The 18,193-nt window shown below is 47.2% G+C and overlaps 1 protein-coding gene across 1 annotated transcript in view; it reads left to right on the forward strand.

The window, feature by feature from the left end:
* Positions 1–18,193, forward strand: part of CNTROB (centrobin, centriole duplication and spindle assembly protein) — a 38,120-nt gene that overhangs the window by 5,699 nt on the left and 14,228 nt on the right. The window contains exons 5-11 of the mRNA XM_070954448.1: positions 1,110–1,275; positions 7,241–7,357; positions 8,401–8,517; positions 9,057–9,155; positions 10,656–10,871; positions 17,223–17,369; positions 17,889–18,022. Coding sequence (XP_070810549.1) covers positions 1,110–1,275; positions 7,241–7,357; positions 8,401–8,517; positions 9,057–9,155; positions 10,656–10,871; positions 17,223–17,369; positions 17,889–18,022 — 996 coding nt within the window. The remainder of the gene's footprint in view (positions 1–1,109; positions 1,276–7,240; positions 7,358–8,400; positions 8,518–9,056; positions 9,156–10,655; positions 10,872–17,222; positions 17,370–17,888; positions 18,023–18,193) is intronic.

Genomic DNA, 18,193 nt, shown 5'->3' on the forward strand with positions numbered 1-18,193 from the left:
CACATTCTAGAATAGAATAAAATAGAACAGAATTGTACACTAATCGGCATACATTAAAATGAAATTTTGTTGCACGCACCTCTCAAAGGGTCACCCCCTCCAGTATACACTACAAAAGAAATAAGTAAATAAATACAAAATTTATTTATTTATTTATTTAAATTTATAACCTTGAGGCAAATAGGCAGGAAGTGTTTCCTAACCAATTTTTTAAAGCCCAGAGCAACAATACAGGTCGTCTCGACTTACGACCACAATTGAGCCCAAAACATACGTTGCTAAGTGAGACATTTGTTAAGTGAGCTTTGCCCCATTTTACGACTTTTCTTGCCACATTTGTTAAGTGAATAGCCTTGGTTGTTAAATTAATAACACTGTTATTAAATGAATCCAGCTTCCCCATTGACTTAGTTCGTCCGACGGTCGCAAAAGGGGATCATGTGACCCCAGGACACTGCCGCCATCATAAATTAATAGGGCCTGGTGGCTCAGCAGACTGATAGCATTGTGATTAACACCAGCTGTCTGCAATTACTGTAAGTTCGAATCTCACCAGGCTCAAGGTTGACTCAGCCTTCCATCCTTTCTAAGGTAGATAAATTGAGGACCCAGTTTGTGGGGGCAATAAGCTGACTTTGTATAAATATACAAAAGTATGAAGGCTATTGCTTAACGCATTGTAAGCCGCCCTGAGTCTCCGGAGAAGGGCGGCATATAAATCAAATTAAAAAAAAACAAAAACTGAGTCAAGGGTCTGAATTTTGATCACGTAACCACGGGGATGCTGCGATGGTCGTAAGTGTGAAAATCGGTCACAAGTCACTTTTTTCAGTGCCGTTGTAACTTCGAAAAATCTCTATAAACGGTTGTAAATTGAGGATTTGCCGGTCCTTACCAGATTCTGTTAGAGGCAGTTTTCACTTAACAACCACTGGCAGATCAGTCACTAAGTGATACGATGGGAAATATCATGTGGATTTGTCCAGTTTATATCACTTCCGCTTTGGCCATTAAGAAAACAACCACGATTTGCAACTTCCTGCTAGCTTCCTTGTTGCCTTTGGCCTTTTTTTCTCCTTGCTAAATTTGCTTCTCTTGGCTTCGTTTAGCGCCCGTCCTCTGCACGAAGTCTCCCCTCCGGGATCTCTGGCCAGCTTCGAGGATCTCTTCCCCCGCTACACCAGCCTGCGCCTGGGCCACTTCCACGATCAAGTCTCCCAACTGGATCCCCGCTTGCTAAAAGACGCTTTGGAGAAAGAACAGGCCCGGCGGAAAGTGAGTTGGACTCGGGGATCGTCGTGGGGTTGCAAAGGATCGTGGGTAAGCGAGGGCATGGGCCACGAACCAGGTGCCTTCCTAATTGGGCTTGAGAATGCTAGTTTGGGGCGCCTTGTTTGTCCTAAACCCAACCTCCTAAGGCAGATTGCCCAATTTTGGCAACTTTTAAGACTTGTGGGCTTCAACAAGATATATGACGCTTACTGCATACCCACCATCTATGAAGAAAATTATCCTACATGGCTGGCTGAGGAATACTGGGAGTATTCAAGTGTTTTAAAGTTGCCAAGGTTGGAGACCCCTGATTTAAGACTTGTGGATTTCAACTCCCAGAATTCCCCAGTCAGCCCTTTTTTTCACTTTGCTGAAGTCAAGATATATGACGCTTACTGCATACCCACCATTTATTAAGAAAGTTACCCTACGTGGTTGGCTGGGGAATACTGGGAGTTGAAGTCCACAAGTCTTAAGAGTTCCAAGGTTGGCACTCCTACCCTAAAGTCTTTTTCAGGTGGGGGGCATTTGGCCAAGGATCACGGCAGCGATTGGGTGCCCAGGCAGTTGGTTCTTTGGATCCCGAGAAAACAAGTCTTAGTGGACAACCAGCTAAATAGGAGCCAACAGTGTGTGGCAGCAGCCAAAAAAGCCAACACAATCCTAAATTGCATTAACCGAGGGATACAATCGAGATCAAGGGAGGTACTAACACCACTCTCTAAAGCCTTAGTAAGAACACACCTAGAATCCTGCATCCAGTTTTGGTCACCACGCTGTAAAAATAGAGGTTGAAACTCTAGAAAGAGTGCAGAGAAGAGCAACCAGGACGATTAGGGGGGACCGGAGGCTAAAACATATGATGAACGGTTGCAGGAACTGGGCATGGCTAGTCTAGTGAAGAGAAGGACCAGGGGAGACACAATTCCAATATTTGAGGGGCTGCCCCAGAGACGAGTGGGTCAACCTATTTTCCAAAGCACCCGAAGGCCAGACGAGGAACAATGGATAGAAACTGAACTAGAATAGAATAGAATAGAATAGAATAGAATAGAATAGAATAGAATAGAATAGAATAGAATAGAATAGAATAGAATAGAATAGAATAGAATTCTTTATTGGCCAAGTGTGATTGGACACACAAGGAATTTGTCTTTGGTGCATATGCTCTCAGTGCAGGGGCGAAATCCAAAATTTTTCCCTACCTGTTCTGTGGGCGTGTCTCCTTTTCTTCTTTCCTTTCCTTTCTCCTTTCTCCTTTCCTTTCCTGTCTCCTTTTCTTCTTTCCTTTCCTCTTTCCTTTCTCTTTTCCTTCTTTCCTTTCCCTTTCCTTTCCTCTCCTTTCCTGTCTTCTTTTCTTCTTTCCTTTCCTTTCCTTTCCCTTTCCTTTCCTTTCTCCTTTTCTCCTTTCCTTTCCTGTCTCCTTTTCTCCTTTCCTGTCTCCTTTTCTTCTTTCCTTTCCTCTTTCCTTTCTCTTTTCCTTCTTTCCTTTCCCTTTCCTTTCCTCTCCTTTCCTGTCTTCTTTTCTTCTTTCCTTTCCTTTCCCTTTCCTTTCCTTTCTCCTTTTCTCCTTTCCTTTCCTGTCTCCTTTTCTCCTTTCCTGTCTCCTTTTCTTCTTTCCTTTCCTCTTTCCTTTCTCTTTTCCTTCTTTCCTTTCCCTTTCCTTTCCTCTCCTTTCCTGTCTTCTTTTCTTCTTTCCTTTCCTTTCCCTTTCCTTTCCTTTCTCCTTTTCTCCTTTCCTTTCCTGTCTCCTTTTCTCCTTTCCTGTCTCCTTTTCTTCTTTCCTTTCTTTTCCTCTTTCCCTTCTCCTTTCCTTCTTTCCTTTCCTTTCTTTTCCCTTTCCCTCTTCTTTCCTTTCCCTTTCCTTTCCTTCTTTCCTTTCCTTTCCCTTTCCTTCTTTCCTTTCCTTTCTCTTTCCTTTCCCTAATTCTAATTATTCTATTTCCAATTCTAATTCTATTTTTAATTCTATTCTGATTTTTCCTCCACTTGTAAGAAAAGTCTAGATATTAACTTGTTTTCGGGGTAAAGAAAGGGGAGCTGGAATATTCACATACTTGAATTGAATTGAATGCTTTATTTGGCCAAGTGTGCTTAGGAACACACAAGGAATTTGTCTCTGGTACAGATAGTCCTCCACTTACAATAGCTCATTTAGTGACGGTTTGAAGGTACAAAACAGCAACATGACCATCATTCACACTTATGACGGTAGCTAGATGACCTACAAGGTCCCTTCCAACTCTGTTAATATGTAAAAACAAACACCCCAATAAATAAAAGAGATTTGAAGCTTTATGATCAGCTCAAGCAATCAGATTTAAAAGCGTACCGTAAACAGCAGACGCACTGACCAAAAGTAATGCAACCTACGGCCACGGTTGAGCCCCAAATTTCCGTGGCTTAAGCGAGACGCTTGTGAAGTGAGTTTGGCCCCCATTTTACGACTTTTCTGGCCACCGTCGTTAAGCGAATCATCTTTGAGACAACCGTGAGCTGGATGCAGGGATGAAATCCAGCAGGTTCTGACAGGTTCTGGAGAACCAGTAGCCGAAATTTTGAGTTCTTCGGAGAACCGGCAAAGACCACCTTTGGCTGGCCCCAGGAGTGGGGTGGGAATGGAGATTTTGCAGTATCCTTCCCCCAGGAGGGAATGTCGACTGACTCACATTTATGACGGTTGCACGTGATCCCTTTTTGCGACCTTCTGGCGAGCAAAGTCCAATGGAAAGCCAGATTCACTTAACAACCAAGTTATTAGCTTATCAACTACAGTGATTCCAGGTTGCTTCTCTCCTTGATTCGTTTCCATCCGTTGTCTTTCTTGTCCTTCTCTCTCGTGCTTTGAAGAATAGGTTGACACCCCCCCCCCCCGGAATGCTGCTATAATGTTCCCCCCCCCCCCGTACCCTCCCCCCCGTCCTTCTTTTCTCCCGACTGGCCCATACCCAAATCCTGCAGCCGTTCTTCATAGGTTTTAATCTCCAGGCCTTTAATCATCTTAAATTGCTCTTCTCTGAACTCTTTCCAAAGTCTTAAGGTCAACTGATTCCTCGCAACAACGACGGTCTTCCGCACAGCCGCTACAGGGGGTTTCTGCAGACGTTTCCCCCCCCCGCCCCCCCGGAGTGGCTTCTAAGTGGGACAAGCAATTGCTTGGCGTTACTGGCCGGCCGGATGCTTTCTTGCAGCCACGGGCAGGCCTGGCTTGGGGGGGGGGAGGGATAGGTCAGGTGGTGTTAGGACATTAAGCAAAGCTCCTCAGCTCAGCCGCTCCAAGTGGCCTCCGGTGACCTTTCCTGCAATCCTTGTTCACCTGCTTCACCGCCCTTTACCTGCCCGTTTCCACTTGCAATAGGGGCAAAATCTCCCTGTGGCCAAAGAGGATACAGGTAGCCCTCAACTTACGACCCATAATGGAGCCCCAAATTCCTGCCGCTAAGTGAAACACTTGGGAAGGGGGCTCTGCCCCATTCTATGGCGTTTTTGTGCCCCTTCACTTACGACAATTGAGCCCCAAATTCCTGTCGCTAAGTGAAACACTTGGGAAGGGAGTTCTGCCCCATTCTACGGCGTTTTCTTACCCCTTGACTTACGACAATTGAGCCCCAAATTCCTGCTGCTAAGTGAAACGCTTGGGAAGGGAGTTCTGCCCCATTTTACGGCATTTTCTTACCCCTTCACTTATGACAATCGAGCCCCAAATTCCTGCCGCTAAGTGAAACACTTGGGAAGGGAGTTCTGCCCCATTTTACGGCATTTTCTTACCCCTTGACTTACGATAATTGAGCCCCAAATTCCTGCCGCTAAGTGAAACACTTGGGAAGGGAGCTCTGCCCCATTCTACGGCGTTTTCCTGCCCCTTCACGACAATCGAGCCCCAAATTCCTGCCACTAAGTGAAACACTTGGGAAGGGAGTTCTGCCCCATTTTATGGCATTTTCCTGCCCCTTCACTTATGACAATCGAGCCCCAAATTCCTGCCGCGAAGTGAAATGCTCGGGAAGGGAGCTCTGCCCCAGTTTAGTTGTTAAGTTAGTCACACGTTGTTAAATGAATCCCCGTTGACTTTGCTCGTCAGAAGGTCGCCGAAACCGATCGCATGACACCGCAACCATCATAAAGATGAGTCAGTTGCCGAGCCTCCGAATTTTGAGCCCGGGGGAATGCTACAATGGTTGTAAAGGGAGGGGGTAGGTGGGAAACGGTCCCAAGTCATTTTTTTCAGGGACGTTGTAATTTTGGTCACTAAATGAACAGTTGTAAGTCGAGGAGTTCCTGCAATAGTTTAACCAAAGTGAGCAAAAGGCAAAAGGGAGGAGGAGGAGGAGGAGGAGGAGGAGGAGGATTCACCGCCTTCAGTTACTTATAAAAATATTAGACGTGGGATATTAATAAATGGACAGACAGGCATTTTCCAGGGAGCCCTCAACTTACGGCCACAATGGAGGCCAACATTTCCGTTGCTAATCGAGACAGTGAAGGGAGTTTTGCCCCCATTTTACGACCTTCCTTCCCACCGTTGTTAAGTGAAGCCCTGCGGTCGTTCCCTTAGTCACACGGTGGTTAAGTGAGAATCTGGCTTCCCCACAGATTTGTCTCGTCAGGACTGTTTTAAAACGAGATCACACGTGACCCTTATATGACATTGCAACTGTCATAAATTGATCACATGACCGTGGGGGGGGAGGGAATGCAGCAACGGTCGTTAAGTGTGAAAAAAACAATCCCAAGTCACTTTTTTCAGTGCCGTGGTTAACTTCAAACAGACAGTAAACGAACGGTTGTAACTCAAGGACTATCTGTGGTCTGTTGCACTCAATCCAGACCCTTCATTGCATCCTCTGTTCAGTGCAAGGCCAAGAGATTCTATTCTATTCTATTTTATTCTATTCTACCTTTTCTATTCTATTCTCTATTCTATTCTATTCTACTCTACTCTACTCTACTCTACTCTACTCTACTCTACTCTACTCTACTCTACTCTACTCTACTCTACTCTACTCTATATTCCCCATTCCCTATTCTATTCTATTCTATTCTATTCTATTCTATTCTATTCTATTCTACTCTACTCTACTCTACTCTACTCTACTCTACTCTATTCCCCATTCCCTATTCTATTCTATTCTATTCTATTCTATTCTATTCTATTCTACTCTACTCTACTCTACTCTACTCCCCATTCCCTATTCTATTCTACTCTACTCTACTCTACTCTACTCTACTCTACTCTACTCTACTCTACTCTATTCCCCATTCCCCATTCCCTATTCTATTCTATTCTACTCTACTCTACTCTACTCTACTCTACTCTACTCTACTCTATTCCCCATTCCCCATTCCCTATTCTATTCTATTCTATTCTATTCTATTCTATTCTATTCTATTCTACTCTACTCTACTCTACTCTACTCTACTCTACTCTACTCTATTCCCCATTCCCTATTCTATTCTATTCTACTCTACTCTACTCTACTCTACTCTACTCTACTCTATTCCCCATTCCCTATTCTATTCTATTCTATTCTATTCTATTCTATTCTATTCTATTCTATTCTATTCTATTCTACTCTACTCTACTCTACTCTACTCTACTCTACTCTACTCTATTCCCCATTCCCTATTCTATTCTATTCTATTCTATTCTATTCTATTTTATTCTATTCTATTCTATTCTATTCTACTCTACTCTACTCTACTCTATTCCCCATTCCCTATTCTATTCTATTCTATTCTACTCTACTCTACTCTACTCTACTCTACTCTACTCTACTCTATTCCCCATTCCCTATTCTATTCTATTCTATTCTATTCTATTCTATTCTATTCTATTCTATTCTACTCTACTCTACTCTACTCTACTCTACTCTACTCTACTCTACTCTGCAGGGGGTTGGACTAGAGGACCTCCAGGGTCCCTTCCAACTCTGTTACTCTATTCTAATCTATTCCCGTTTTTTCTCAGCACTGCGAGCGGCACATCCAGGTCCTCCAGAACCGCATCCTGGAACTGCAGCAACAGCTGGCGGTGGCCATCTCGGCCGACAAGAGGAAAGACAGCATGATCGAGCAGCTGGATAAGGTGAGCCTCGGCTGGGCGGTGGGGGGGGGTGGGGCAGGAGGAGACAAGGGGAGAACAATTCCTGCAAAGTGGGGATGGGGTGGGGCTCGGCTGGGTCTCCGCAGGAGGTTTCACTTAGTGGATTGGGGAGTCCCTGGAGCTCTCTGAGCTGGGTTGTTTTCTTGCAGACATTTCGTGACCCAACTAGGTAACATCATCAGTGCTGGAAGGGTTTGCAGAGTGGAGGAGAAGGAGAAGGGGAGGAGGAGGAGGAAAGTGGCCTCCTGGGTGATCTCTGAGCTCCTTTGTTTATTTGCAGACTTTTTATGGCCCTGCTAGAGGACACATCAGTGCTGGAAGGAAGTGGAGTTAACCAGCACTGATGATATTACCTAGCTGGGTCGTGAAACGTCTGCAAGAAAACAGCTCAGAGAGCAATAAGGACCTTCTCCTCCTCTTCCTCCTCCTCTTCCTCCTCCTCCTCCTCTCCCCCCCCTTCCGCCTCCCCCACTCCACAAACCCCAATCCCTTTGATTTTCATGCCTAAGGCTGAACTAGAATTCCCTGTCTCCTGGTGATTGGCCCAATGTCACCCAGCCAGCTTCCATGCCTAAGGCAGGACTGGAACTCACCATCTCTTAGTGATTGGCCCAAAGTCACCTAGCTGGCCTAAGGCGGGACTAGAACTCACTGTCTCCTGATGATTGGCCCAATGTCACCCAGCCGGCTTTCATACCTAAGACACAACTAGAACTCACGGACTCCCATTTTTTCAGCCTGATGCTTTAACCGCTAGACCAAACCGTCTCTCAATGCCCTCTCCTCTGTCTTTCCGATTCAGAGAACCTTCCTAGTCCAGAACCCTCCTGCAAATCTTTCGGATTCCATCTCCCGTCCACCCGAATCATGGCCGGGCTATCTGGGGAGCATGGATGGCGTAGTAGTCTCTCCGCCCTGGAGAAGGGGAGGGGAAAAAAAAACCCCAGGCCTGTCTCTGAGGCTTTCCTAGGCGACGAGAAACGTGGTTTGTTTTTCAACCGATTCCCCTTTTCTTTTCTCGCCAGACTTTGGCCAAAGTGGTGGAAGGCTGGAACCAGCAGCAGGCCGAGCGGACGGTGTCCCTGCGGAGGCTGCAGACCGAGAAGGAGGCTGCCGAGCAGGGGCTGGGGAGGCAGAAGGAGGTGGGTCATTTTGGGCGGGGCTCCATCGTCCCCTGCCCTTGCGCACGGGAGAACCCCTCGTCCCCTCCTCTGTTCTTCACAGGAGCTCAACTTTCCCTTTTAGATACTGATTTCCACCAAGACAATCATTGTGTAGTGACCGTTCGAACTTAAAGTGGTTTAGGACCATGTTTAACACTTATGACCGTTGCAAGCCCCCCTCCCCCGCATGGTCACATGATTATAATTCAGACGCTTGGCAACTGACTCGTATTTATGATGGTTGCTGCGCCTCGGGGTCACATCATCCGCCTTTGCGACCTTCCAACCAGCAAAGTCATCATGGGGAAAGCCAGATTCACTTTTACAATCGTCTTACTGACTTAACCACTGAGGCATGGAAGGTCGTAAAATGGGGGTGAAGCTCACTGAACAAATGCCCCACTTGGCGACATAAGTGTTGGGTTCGATCGGGGGTCGTAAGTCGAGGACTAACTACCTGTGCTTCCAGGTTGGATCCGTCCTGAAGGATCTTCCATGTCGGTTTTGTTCTTCTTTAGAAAATGTCAGAGCTGGAAGGGCGGCTCCAGCAGGCCTTGTCCTCCCTCAACCGGGATCAGCAGTTGGCCAGCCAGTACTGCAGGGAGAAAGAGATCTTGGTAAGAGCTGCTCTGTGTGTGTGTGTGTGGTGTGTAAGAGAGGGAGGGAGGGGAGCGAGAAAGAGAGAGAGGGACAGAGAGAAAGGGAGGAAGAGAGAGAAAGAGTTAAACAGGGACAAAGAGAGAGAGGAAGGGATGGAGGGAGAGAGAGAAAAAAAGAGCGGGGCAGAGAGAGAGGGACAGAGAGAGAGCAAGGAAGAGAGAAACAGAGAAGGACAAAGAGAAAGGGAGAGAGAAAAAACAGAGAAAGACAGAGCGGGGGACAGAGAGAGAGAGAGAAAGAGAAAGGAAGAGAGAAGCAGAAACAGAGAAACAGAAACAGAGTGGGAATGAGAGAAAGAGAAACAAAGAGAAAAAGAGAGAAGTGGGAGAGAGAGGGGGAGGAAGAGAGAAAGAGAAAAACGGACAAAGAGAGAGGAAGGAATCGAGGGAGAGAGAAAAAACAAAGAAGGGCAGAGAGAGAGGGAGAGAGAAAGAGAGAGCGACAGAGAGAGCGAGGAAGAGAAAAACAGGGACAAAGCAGGGGACAGAGAGAGAGAGAGAAAGGAATAGAGAAACAGAGAAAGTAGGAGAGAGAGAGAGAGAGAGAGAGAAACAAAGAGAAAAAGATAGAGAGAGGAAGGGAGGGAGGGTTGATTTTGAGGCTGACCTTGCATTAAAGGCTTCACCTGACAGGTAGAGCCCAACCTTGCAATCTGTAATCCAGGAGTGTTCAACCTTGGTCACTTTAAGACACGTGGACCAGTTGTGGGTTTCAATTTTGGCCGCTACCGGTTTGCTTGTGTGCGTGCACGCGTGTGCAAAAGCTTCTACACATGTGCAGAGACGTCCAGGCGGGTGGGAGGAGCCTCCCGCCGCCACCGCTACCAGATCAGACAAACTGGTAGCAACCCACCACTAATGCGGACTTCAACTCCCAGAATTCCCCAGCCAGCCACATAGGGTAACTTCCTTCACAGATGGTGGGTATGCACTAAACGTCATATATCTTTCTGACTTCGGCAAAGTGAAGGGGGAAAAAAAAAAAGAGCTGGTTGGGGAATTCTGGGAGTTGAAGTCCACGAGTCTTAAGTTAAGTCTCAAGTTTGGAGACCCCCGTTGTAAAGCAACAGGCTACACAGCCGTGGATGTTTTATTCGGTTTATCCACTGATTAATAATAAGTGAATACTAACAGGAAATTCACTGTTTAATTCGCTGATTGTTATTAACCAGTGGAACGACTTGTCTCCGGAAGTTGTGAACGCTCCCAACGCCGGAGGTTTTTAAAGGAGAGATTGGACAGGCGTTTGTCTGGAACGGTAGAGGGTTTCCTGCTTGAGAAGAGGGTTGGATTAGAAGACCTCCAAAGTCCCTTCCAACTCTGTTATTCGGTAAACCAGGGTTAAACCTAAAACAAGAGCTAAGAATAACGTCTGCAAACCAGCTGCGCCAAAGATGAGCCTTTTTTCTTTTCTCCTCTGTTTCCCTCCCCTTCTCCCCCCCCCCCCCGCTCCCCCAGGAGAAGGAAAAGGCCACCCTGTCCTGCAGCTTGGAGGCAGAACATGTCCGGGTGCAGAGCCTGGAAGCCGAGTGGGATCTGGAACGGCGCCAGCAGGACGTCCTGCGGGCCACCCTGGAGGAGCAGCAGAGGAGCTGGGCCCAGCGGGAGAAAGAGCTGGAACAGCGGCACCAGACGGCGCAGGAGGAGAGCCGGCTGCACCTCGAGAAGGAGAAGGTGAGGGCGGAACCCTCTTCTCGGCCCCGCCTCGTCTGGGTGGTGCGGGTGGCGGCTCTCGGCAGCCAAAAGCGGAATTTGAACTCGGGCCCAAGCATCCATCTTTGCGGAAGGAGGGAGTAGAGAGTTAGCCCCCCCCCCTTAAGGTTGACTTCCAAGAAGGCCACTTGGCTTTTTTGGGGGGGGGTGTAAAGCGAAAGACAACAGCGTAAAGCTAAGAGGCCGGTTTGAGCACTGATGATGTTGCCTAGTTGGGTCATGAAATGTCTGCAGGCAAACAATCCAACTCAGAGAGCACCAAGGACCCCACAGTTCTCCTGCTGCTCCTTTCTGCAAACTCCACTCCCTTCTAGCACTGATGATGCTACCTAGTTGGGTCGTGAAACGTCTTCAGGAAAACCACCAAGCTCAGAGAGTACCAAGGACCCCACCGTCGTCTTCCTCCCCACCTCCTCCTCCCCCTCCCCTCCTCCTCCCCCACTTCACCCTCTTCCTCCTCCCCCTCCTCCTCCTCTTCCTCCCTTCTAGCACTGATGATGTTACCAAGTCAGGTCATGAAATGTTTGCAAGAAAACAACCCAGCTCAGAGAGCACCAAGGACCCCACAGTCTTCTTCCTCCCTCCTCCTCTTCACCCTTTTCCTCCCCTTCCTCCTCTCCCTCTCCCTCTTCACCTTCTTCCTCCCCCTCCTCCTTTTCCTCCACTTCCTTCTAGCACTGATGATGTTACCTAGTTGGGTCATGAAATGTTTGCAAGAAAACAACCCAGCTCAGAGAGCACCAAGGACCCCACAGTCTTCTTCTAGTCCGAGTTCTAGTCCTGACTTGGCGATGAAAGCTGGTTAGATGCCTTTGGGCCAATCACCAGGTGATGGTGAGTTCTAGTCCCACCTTCACTATGAAAGCTGGCTTAATGACCTTAGGCATTAGACCCCTCTCTCAGCTCCACCCACCTCACAGGGTTGTTGTGGGAAAAATAGGTTAGTTGGATATGTTCCTCGCCTTGAGTTATTCGTAAAAAATAAGGAAGGCAGGAGACAAATAAAGAAATTAGAGAATCATGTTGCACAAGAGCCAACCGATCAGCTTTCTCAATTAGCATCTTTTCCTGCATTCTTATAATATTTATTATTTATTTATTATTATTTATTATTTATTTATTATTAAAAGAGCCTGTAGTACAGTGGACTAAAGCACTGTTATTAACATCTGCTGCCTGCAATTTCTGCAGGTTCGAATCTCTCCAAGGCTCAAGGTTGACTCAGCCTTCCGTCCTTTCTAAGGTAGGTGAAATGAGGACCCAGTTTGTGGGGGCAATAAACTGACTTTGTATAAAATATACAAAAGTATGAAGGCTATTGCTTAACGCCTTGTAAGCCGCCCTGAGTCTCCGGAGAAGGGCGGCATATAAATTAAAGCCAAAAGCCCCCCCCAAAAAAGCCATTTATTATTATTTATTAGTTCGATTTATATGCCGGCCTTCTCCGGAGACTCAGGGCGGCTTACAATGCTTTTTAAGCAATAGCCTTCATACTTTTTGTATATGCCTGCTTAGTAGGGCTTTTTGGCCCCCCCTTAGCGGTGTTCTATTTTATACAAAGTCAGCTTATTGCCCCCACAAACCGGGTCCTCATTTTACCTACCTCGGAAGGATGGAAGGCTGAGTCAACCTTGAGCCTGGTGAGAATTGAACTCGCAGTAATTGCAGGCAGCTAAATACTACTTTAACAGTAGTTTAGTCCACTGCACCACCAGGCTCCTTATTCTTATTGACAGCTTTCCCATCAGCTTTCTCACTTGCCTTCTTCCTGCCCCTTGTTATCCCAATTATTATTATTATTATTCTTTTAATTTGTATACCGCCCTTCTCCCAGAAGGGACTCAGGGCGGTGAACAGCCAAAAATTAAAAAACATACAAATGCAAAAGTTAAGACAATTAAAAAGAATTAAATCACTGGCTACCCAATTTAAAACCCCAAATCCATAAAATTTAAAATCCCAATTAAAAACCATTTAGGCTAGGCCGGCTTGATGAAATAAAAACGTCTTCAGGGCTTTACGGAAGGTACGGAGGTCCAATTCTCCTGAGCTGGTTGCAGACTCCCTAAATTCCTTCTTCCCTTCTTCTTTTTTTTTTTTGACTTCCTCTATCCTAGCAGCTGGGGATAGATAGCTGGCTCCCCAGAGGAGCAAGGGGGCCACGCCCACCCAATTTGGCACAATGATGGGCCTTTCCTGGCCGGGTTACCCCTTAACCCCACCTTGAAGAACTCCATTCCAGGGAAGGCTTGGGTTTGCAATGGAGCACCAGGTCTGGGAGGAATTGCAGCTAATTGGGGCCAGCCGCGAGGTGGAAAAACGGCGGCCTTCCCAAACTGTAAGTGGTGGCAGTGACCAGGTCTCAGCTTTGAAATCGCTCTACCTTGCAAAACTTGGGAGGTAAAGAGGCCCCTCGCCTGTCATTAAGCGGAGGATAACAGATTTGGGAGTGAAGTTAAAAGAGTCGCAGCATCAGCGAAGAGCCAGTGTGGTATAGTGGTAAAGGCACTAGGCTAGAAACCAGGAGCCTGGGAGTTCTAGTCACACTTTAGGCATGAAAGCCGGCTGGGTGACGGTTTAGGCCAATCGCTTGGAGATGGTGAGTTCTAGTCCTGCCTTAGGCATGAAAGCCAGGTAGGTGACTTTGGGCCAAACACCAGGAGATGGGAGTTCTGGTTCTGCTTTCGCTCTGAAAGCTAGCTGGGTGATTTTGGGCCAATCACCAGGAGACGGGAGTTCTAGTCCTATTTTAGCCATGAAAGCCGGCTAGGTGACTTTGGCCCAATCACCAGAAGACAGGAGTTCTAGTCCTATTTTAGCCATGAAAGCCGGCTAGGTGACTTTGGGCTGATCACCAGGAGACGGGAGTTCTAGTCCCACTTTAGCCACGAAAGCCGGCTAGGTGACTTTGGGCCGATCACCAGGAGACGGGAGTTCTAGTCCCACTTTAGCCATGAAAGTCGGCTAGGTGACTTTGGGCCGATCACCAGGAGACGGGAGTTCTAGTCCCACTTTAGCCATGAAAGCTGGCTAGGTGACTTTGGCCCAATCACCAGGAGACGGGAGTTCTAGTCCCACTTTAGTCATGAAAGCCGGCTGGGTGACTTTGGGCCAATCACCAGGAGACGGGAGTTCTAGTCCCACTTTAGCCATGAAAGCCGGCTAGGTGATTTTGGGCCAATCACCAGGAGACGGGAGTTCTAGTCCCATTTTAGGCATGAAAGCTGGCTGGGTGACACTCCCTCTCCCTGAGCCCAACTCACCTCACAGGGTTGTTGTTGAAGGGAAAATAGGAGCAGGAGAGGAGGTATATTCACCATCTTGAGTTACTTGTAAAGACAGGATAAAAATCTAATGCATAATAGATAAATAGAGTGCTTTTTTTTGGGGGGGTGTGTGCCTTACCTGCCTTTCAGGTTTTGCTCTGGGAAGTTTCTAGTCCTCAGTGATTAGTCCTTTGAGCTTCAGAGGAAAGGCAGGATAATGGGGGGGGGATAAAGATGCTGAAAATAAGGATGTGTAGCTTTAAACTGCTTTTTGGCAGTTTTTAAGAAGTTTCTTAAAGGAACAGCCTCCTTTCTTGCTGTGTTTTTCAACTTTGGCAGTGGGACTTCAATTCCCAGAATCCCTCAGTGGGGATAACTGGGGGGGTTAGCTGAGGAATTCTGGGAGTTGAAGTCCACACATCTTCAAACTGCCACGGTGGAGAAACACTGTTTTTTTTTTGGCTGAGCTGGTTTCTGGAATGCCTCAAAGATATAATGCCAGATTGTGTGTCTGAATGCGGATGTGGCTAGATAGTCCTCGACTTACGACCACCACGGAGCCCAAAATTTTATGTTGTTAAGTGAGAAACTTGTCGAGTTGAGTTTTTGCCCCATTTTACGACTTTTCTGGCCACGGTTGTTTAATTGAATCGCTGAAGTTGTTAAGTTAGTCACACGGTTCTTGAGTGAATCTGGGTCCCCACATACCCACCCACCCCCCGACTTGGCTTGTCAGAAGGCCGCAAAAGAGGATCACGTGTCCTTAGGACACAGCAACCGTCGTAAATGTGAGTCAGCTGTCAAGCATCCGAACGTAACTCACGGGATGCTACGAGGGGCTTAAAGTGGGTAAGATGGTCGCAAGTCCCTTTTTTTTGTGGCCGTGGTCACTTCGAACGGTCACTAAATGAACTGTCGTAAGGCAAGGACTACCTGTACTTCCCATCACCCTCAACTCTCCTGCAAATGGGCTGGCTGGGGATACTGGGGGCTGTAGTCTAGCCCTTCTGGAAGGGACAAAGTTTTCCATAAAATGTATTTTTTATACAATACCTTATTGAATTTTATACAATATAAAATGTATTTCATCCATCAGCAAAATATATTTCTGCAGCCTCTGATCCTGCAAGGAGCCTCTTTCCCTTGGTAACTGGGGTTCCCACAAACCTTGGCTTGTTTTATTTTTTTTCCTCTAAATTTTATTCATTTATTTACATCCCACCTTCATTATTTTTAGAAATAACCCAAGGTGGTAAACGTACTCAATACTCCATCCTTCCTCCTATTTTCCTCACAACAACAATTCTGTGAGGTGGGTAGGGCTAAGAGAGAGGGACTGGCTTAAACTCACCTGACCAGCTTTCATCTGTAAGGTGAAACTAGAACTCCCAGTCTCCTGGTGATTGGTTCAAAGTCACTAGCTTTCTTTCCTGCCTAAAGCAGGACTAGAATTCATTGTCTCCTAGAGATTGGCCCAAAGTCACCCAGCCACCTTTCATAACTCAGGCAGGACTAGAACTCACCGTCTCCTGGTGATTGACCTAAAGTCATCTAGGTCCTTCCATGCTTCAGGCAGGACTAGAGCTCACCGTCTCCTGGTGATTGGCCTAAAGTCACCCAGCCGCCTTCCATGCTTCAGGCAGGACTAGAATTCACCGTCTCCTGGTGATTGGCCCAAAGTCACCCAGCCGCCTTCCATGCTTCAGGCAGGACTAGAACTCACCGTCTCCTGGTGATTGGCCCAAAGTCACTCAGCCGCCTTCCATGCTTCAGGCAGAACTAGAACTCACCATCTCCTGGTGATTGGCCTAAAGTCACCCAGCCGTCTTCCATGCTTCAGGCAGAACTAGAACTCAGCGTCTCCTGGTGATTGGCTCAAAGTCACCCTCCAGGCTTTCATTCTTAAAGCAGGACTAGAACTCACCATCACCTGACGATTCATGCAACAAGTGCAGTGATTTGCTTAGCAGTCGTGGCCAAAAACGCCTGACTCCCTTAACAACCTCTTGGCTTAGCAGCATAAATTCTAGTCCTGACTGGTCGTAAATCGAGGACTTCATGCACACCTACCTTCCAGATGCAATTTCAGTGGCATGATATGCCAGGTTGATAAACCCAGAAGTCCTCATTAATGTGTCCCTCACGGACGTAGGGTTTATGCTTTTTTTAAGGCTTATTAATGAGTTTTCGTGAGGCATTGTCCCTCATGGTCTCCTGCTTGGGCGGGGTTGGACTAGATGACCTACAAGGTCCCTTCCAACTCTGTTAATCTGTTAAATGGTCATCGCTAATGCTGGGCTACAGAGAAAAAAAAATGGCTTTTTCTTTCTCCAAATGCTGTGTATATTAGGTAGCCTCCGACTTAGGACCACAAAGCAGTCCTTAAGTGAGTTTTGCCCCCTTTTATGACCCTTCCGCCGCAGTTGTTAAGTGATTCGTGCCGTCGTTAAGCGAGTCTGTCTTCCCATTGACTTTACGTATTTTACATAGGTATAAAGTATATTTTATTGGGACATATCAAATTGGGCACGTCGCTGGTTGATTGACCAAACTAAGTAATAATTTTAATTAGCAATTTTATGATGTTTGTGTGTCTATATTTTTCTTGACTGTACACCGCCTTGAGTCCTATGGGAGAAAGGCGGTATAGAAATAAAATAAAATAAATAAATAAATAAATAAATAAATAAATAAATAAATAAATAAATAAATAAATAAATAAAAACCGGCTCTGGGTTCCCGCCCGGTTTTACACCCAATTAAAAATCAAACTTTGTCACTCTTCCCCCCCCCCTTGAGTCACCAGTCACGTGGTCCAATCAGCACGCAGTACCGGTTGCTAGGTGACCTCGATCTCCACCTCTCGGTCATCTCCACCATTGTCCTTGACTCCCAAGGGAAAGAATTTGATTTAGGCTACGACACCCCAGCTGTGTCAGCCCTGAAGCCGTGGGGAAGAGAAAAACTACCGAAAAAGAAAAAAAACAATGACCACAGTTCGGCCGCTGTCAGGGTCGACACTCCGCTTGTCTCTGTCCCCGTCTAGATGGTGGCCCAGCGGGAAGCTCAGAAGGCCCTGGATGCCCAACAGGTCCTGTCGACGGCGCAGGCAGAAATGCAGGGCCTGCAGGCCGACCTGGAGGCTGTACGGCGCGAGAGGGACACCTTGAAGATGGAGATGAGCTTGCTGAAGGTAAAACGGGGGGCGCAACCTAAACTAACTAACTAACTCACGAAATGAAATCTTAACTAACAGAATGAAATTCAATGTAGAGCACATCCTCACCACCGCTGGCAAGACAAGGAGCAAATCCCCACGCTTGCATTGATGAAGTTACCGAGTAAGGTCATGAGAGGTCTTCAAGAGAGCAACCTAGCTCAGAGAATGCCAAGAACCCCACAGTTGTCATCGTCTTCCTCCTCCTCCTCCTCCTCCTCCTCCTCCTCCTCCTCCTCCTCCTCCTCCTCCTCCCAGCACTGTTGACATTCCCTAGTTGGGTCATGAAACATCTGCAAGAAAGCAACCAAGGAGTCCACAGTCCTCCACCAACTCTTCCTCCTCCCCCACCTCCCACTCCTTTCTAACACTGATGACATTCCCTAGCTGGGTCATGAGACCTCCGTGGGCGAACAGCCAAGCTCCGAGAGCCCCAAGGAAACCCGCCCCTCTCCCCGCCCCCCAATGTAGGTCTTTCCCCCTTTCTCTTTGCAGGCCCGTTTCGAGACCCAGAAGGCCAAGCTGGAGTCGGAACTGAAGGTGGCCTTAGAACAGCGGGTGACGGAGCGGCTGGCCGAGGTTCACGAGGACAGCTTGCGCCAAATGAGCGCTGTGCGAGAGCAACACAGGTGGGAGGACGTGGTGGCGGCCCATCTCTCCCCCCCTCCACTTTCCCCCTCCCCGCATTTCTTTCTTGGCCATCTTTGCTTTGATTGACAGTTGACATCTTTTTTGGAATTTGGAATTCCCTTCCAGGAAAGATCTCTCGAGATCTTAAATCTTTAGTTTTCTAGTAAAAA

The sequence above is a fragment of the Pituophis catenifer genome, unplaced genomic scaffold (genome assembly GCF_029215685.1).
Source record: "Pituophis catenifer annectens isolate HBS135680 unplaced genomic scaffold, rPitCat1.0.hap2 SCAF_15, whole genome shotgun sequence".
Taxonomy (NCBI): domain Eukaryota; kingdom Metazoa; phylum Chordata; class Lepidosauria; order Squamata; family Colubridae; genus Pituophis; species Pituophis catenifer.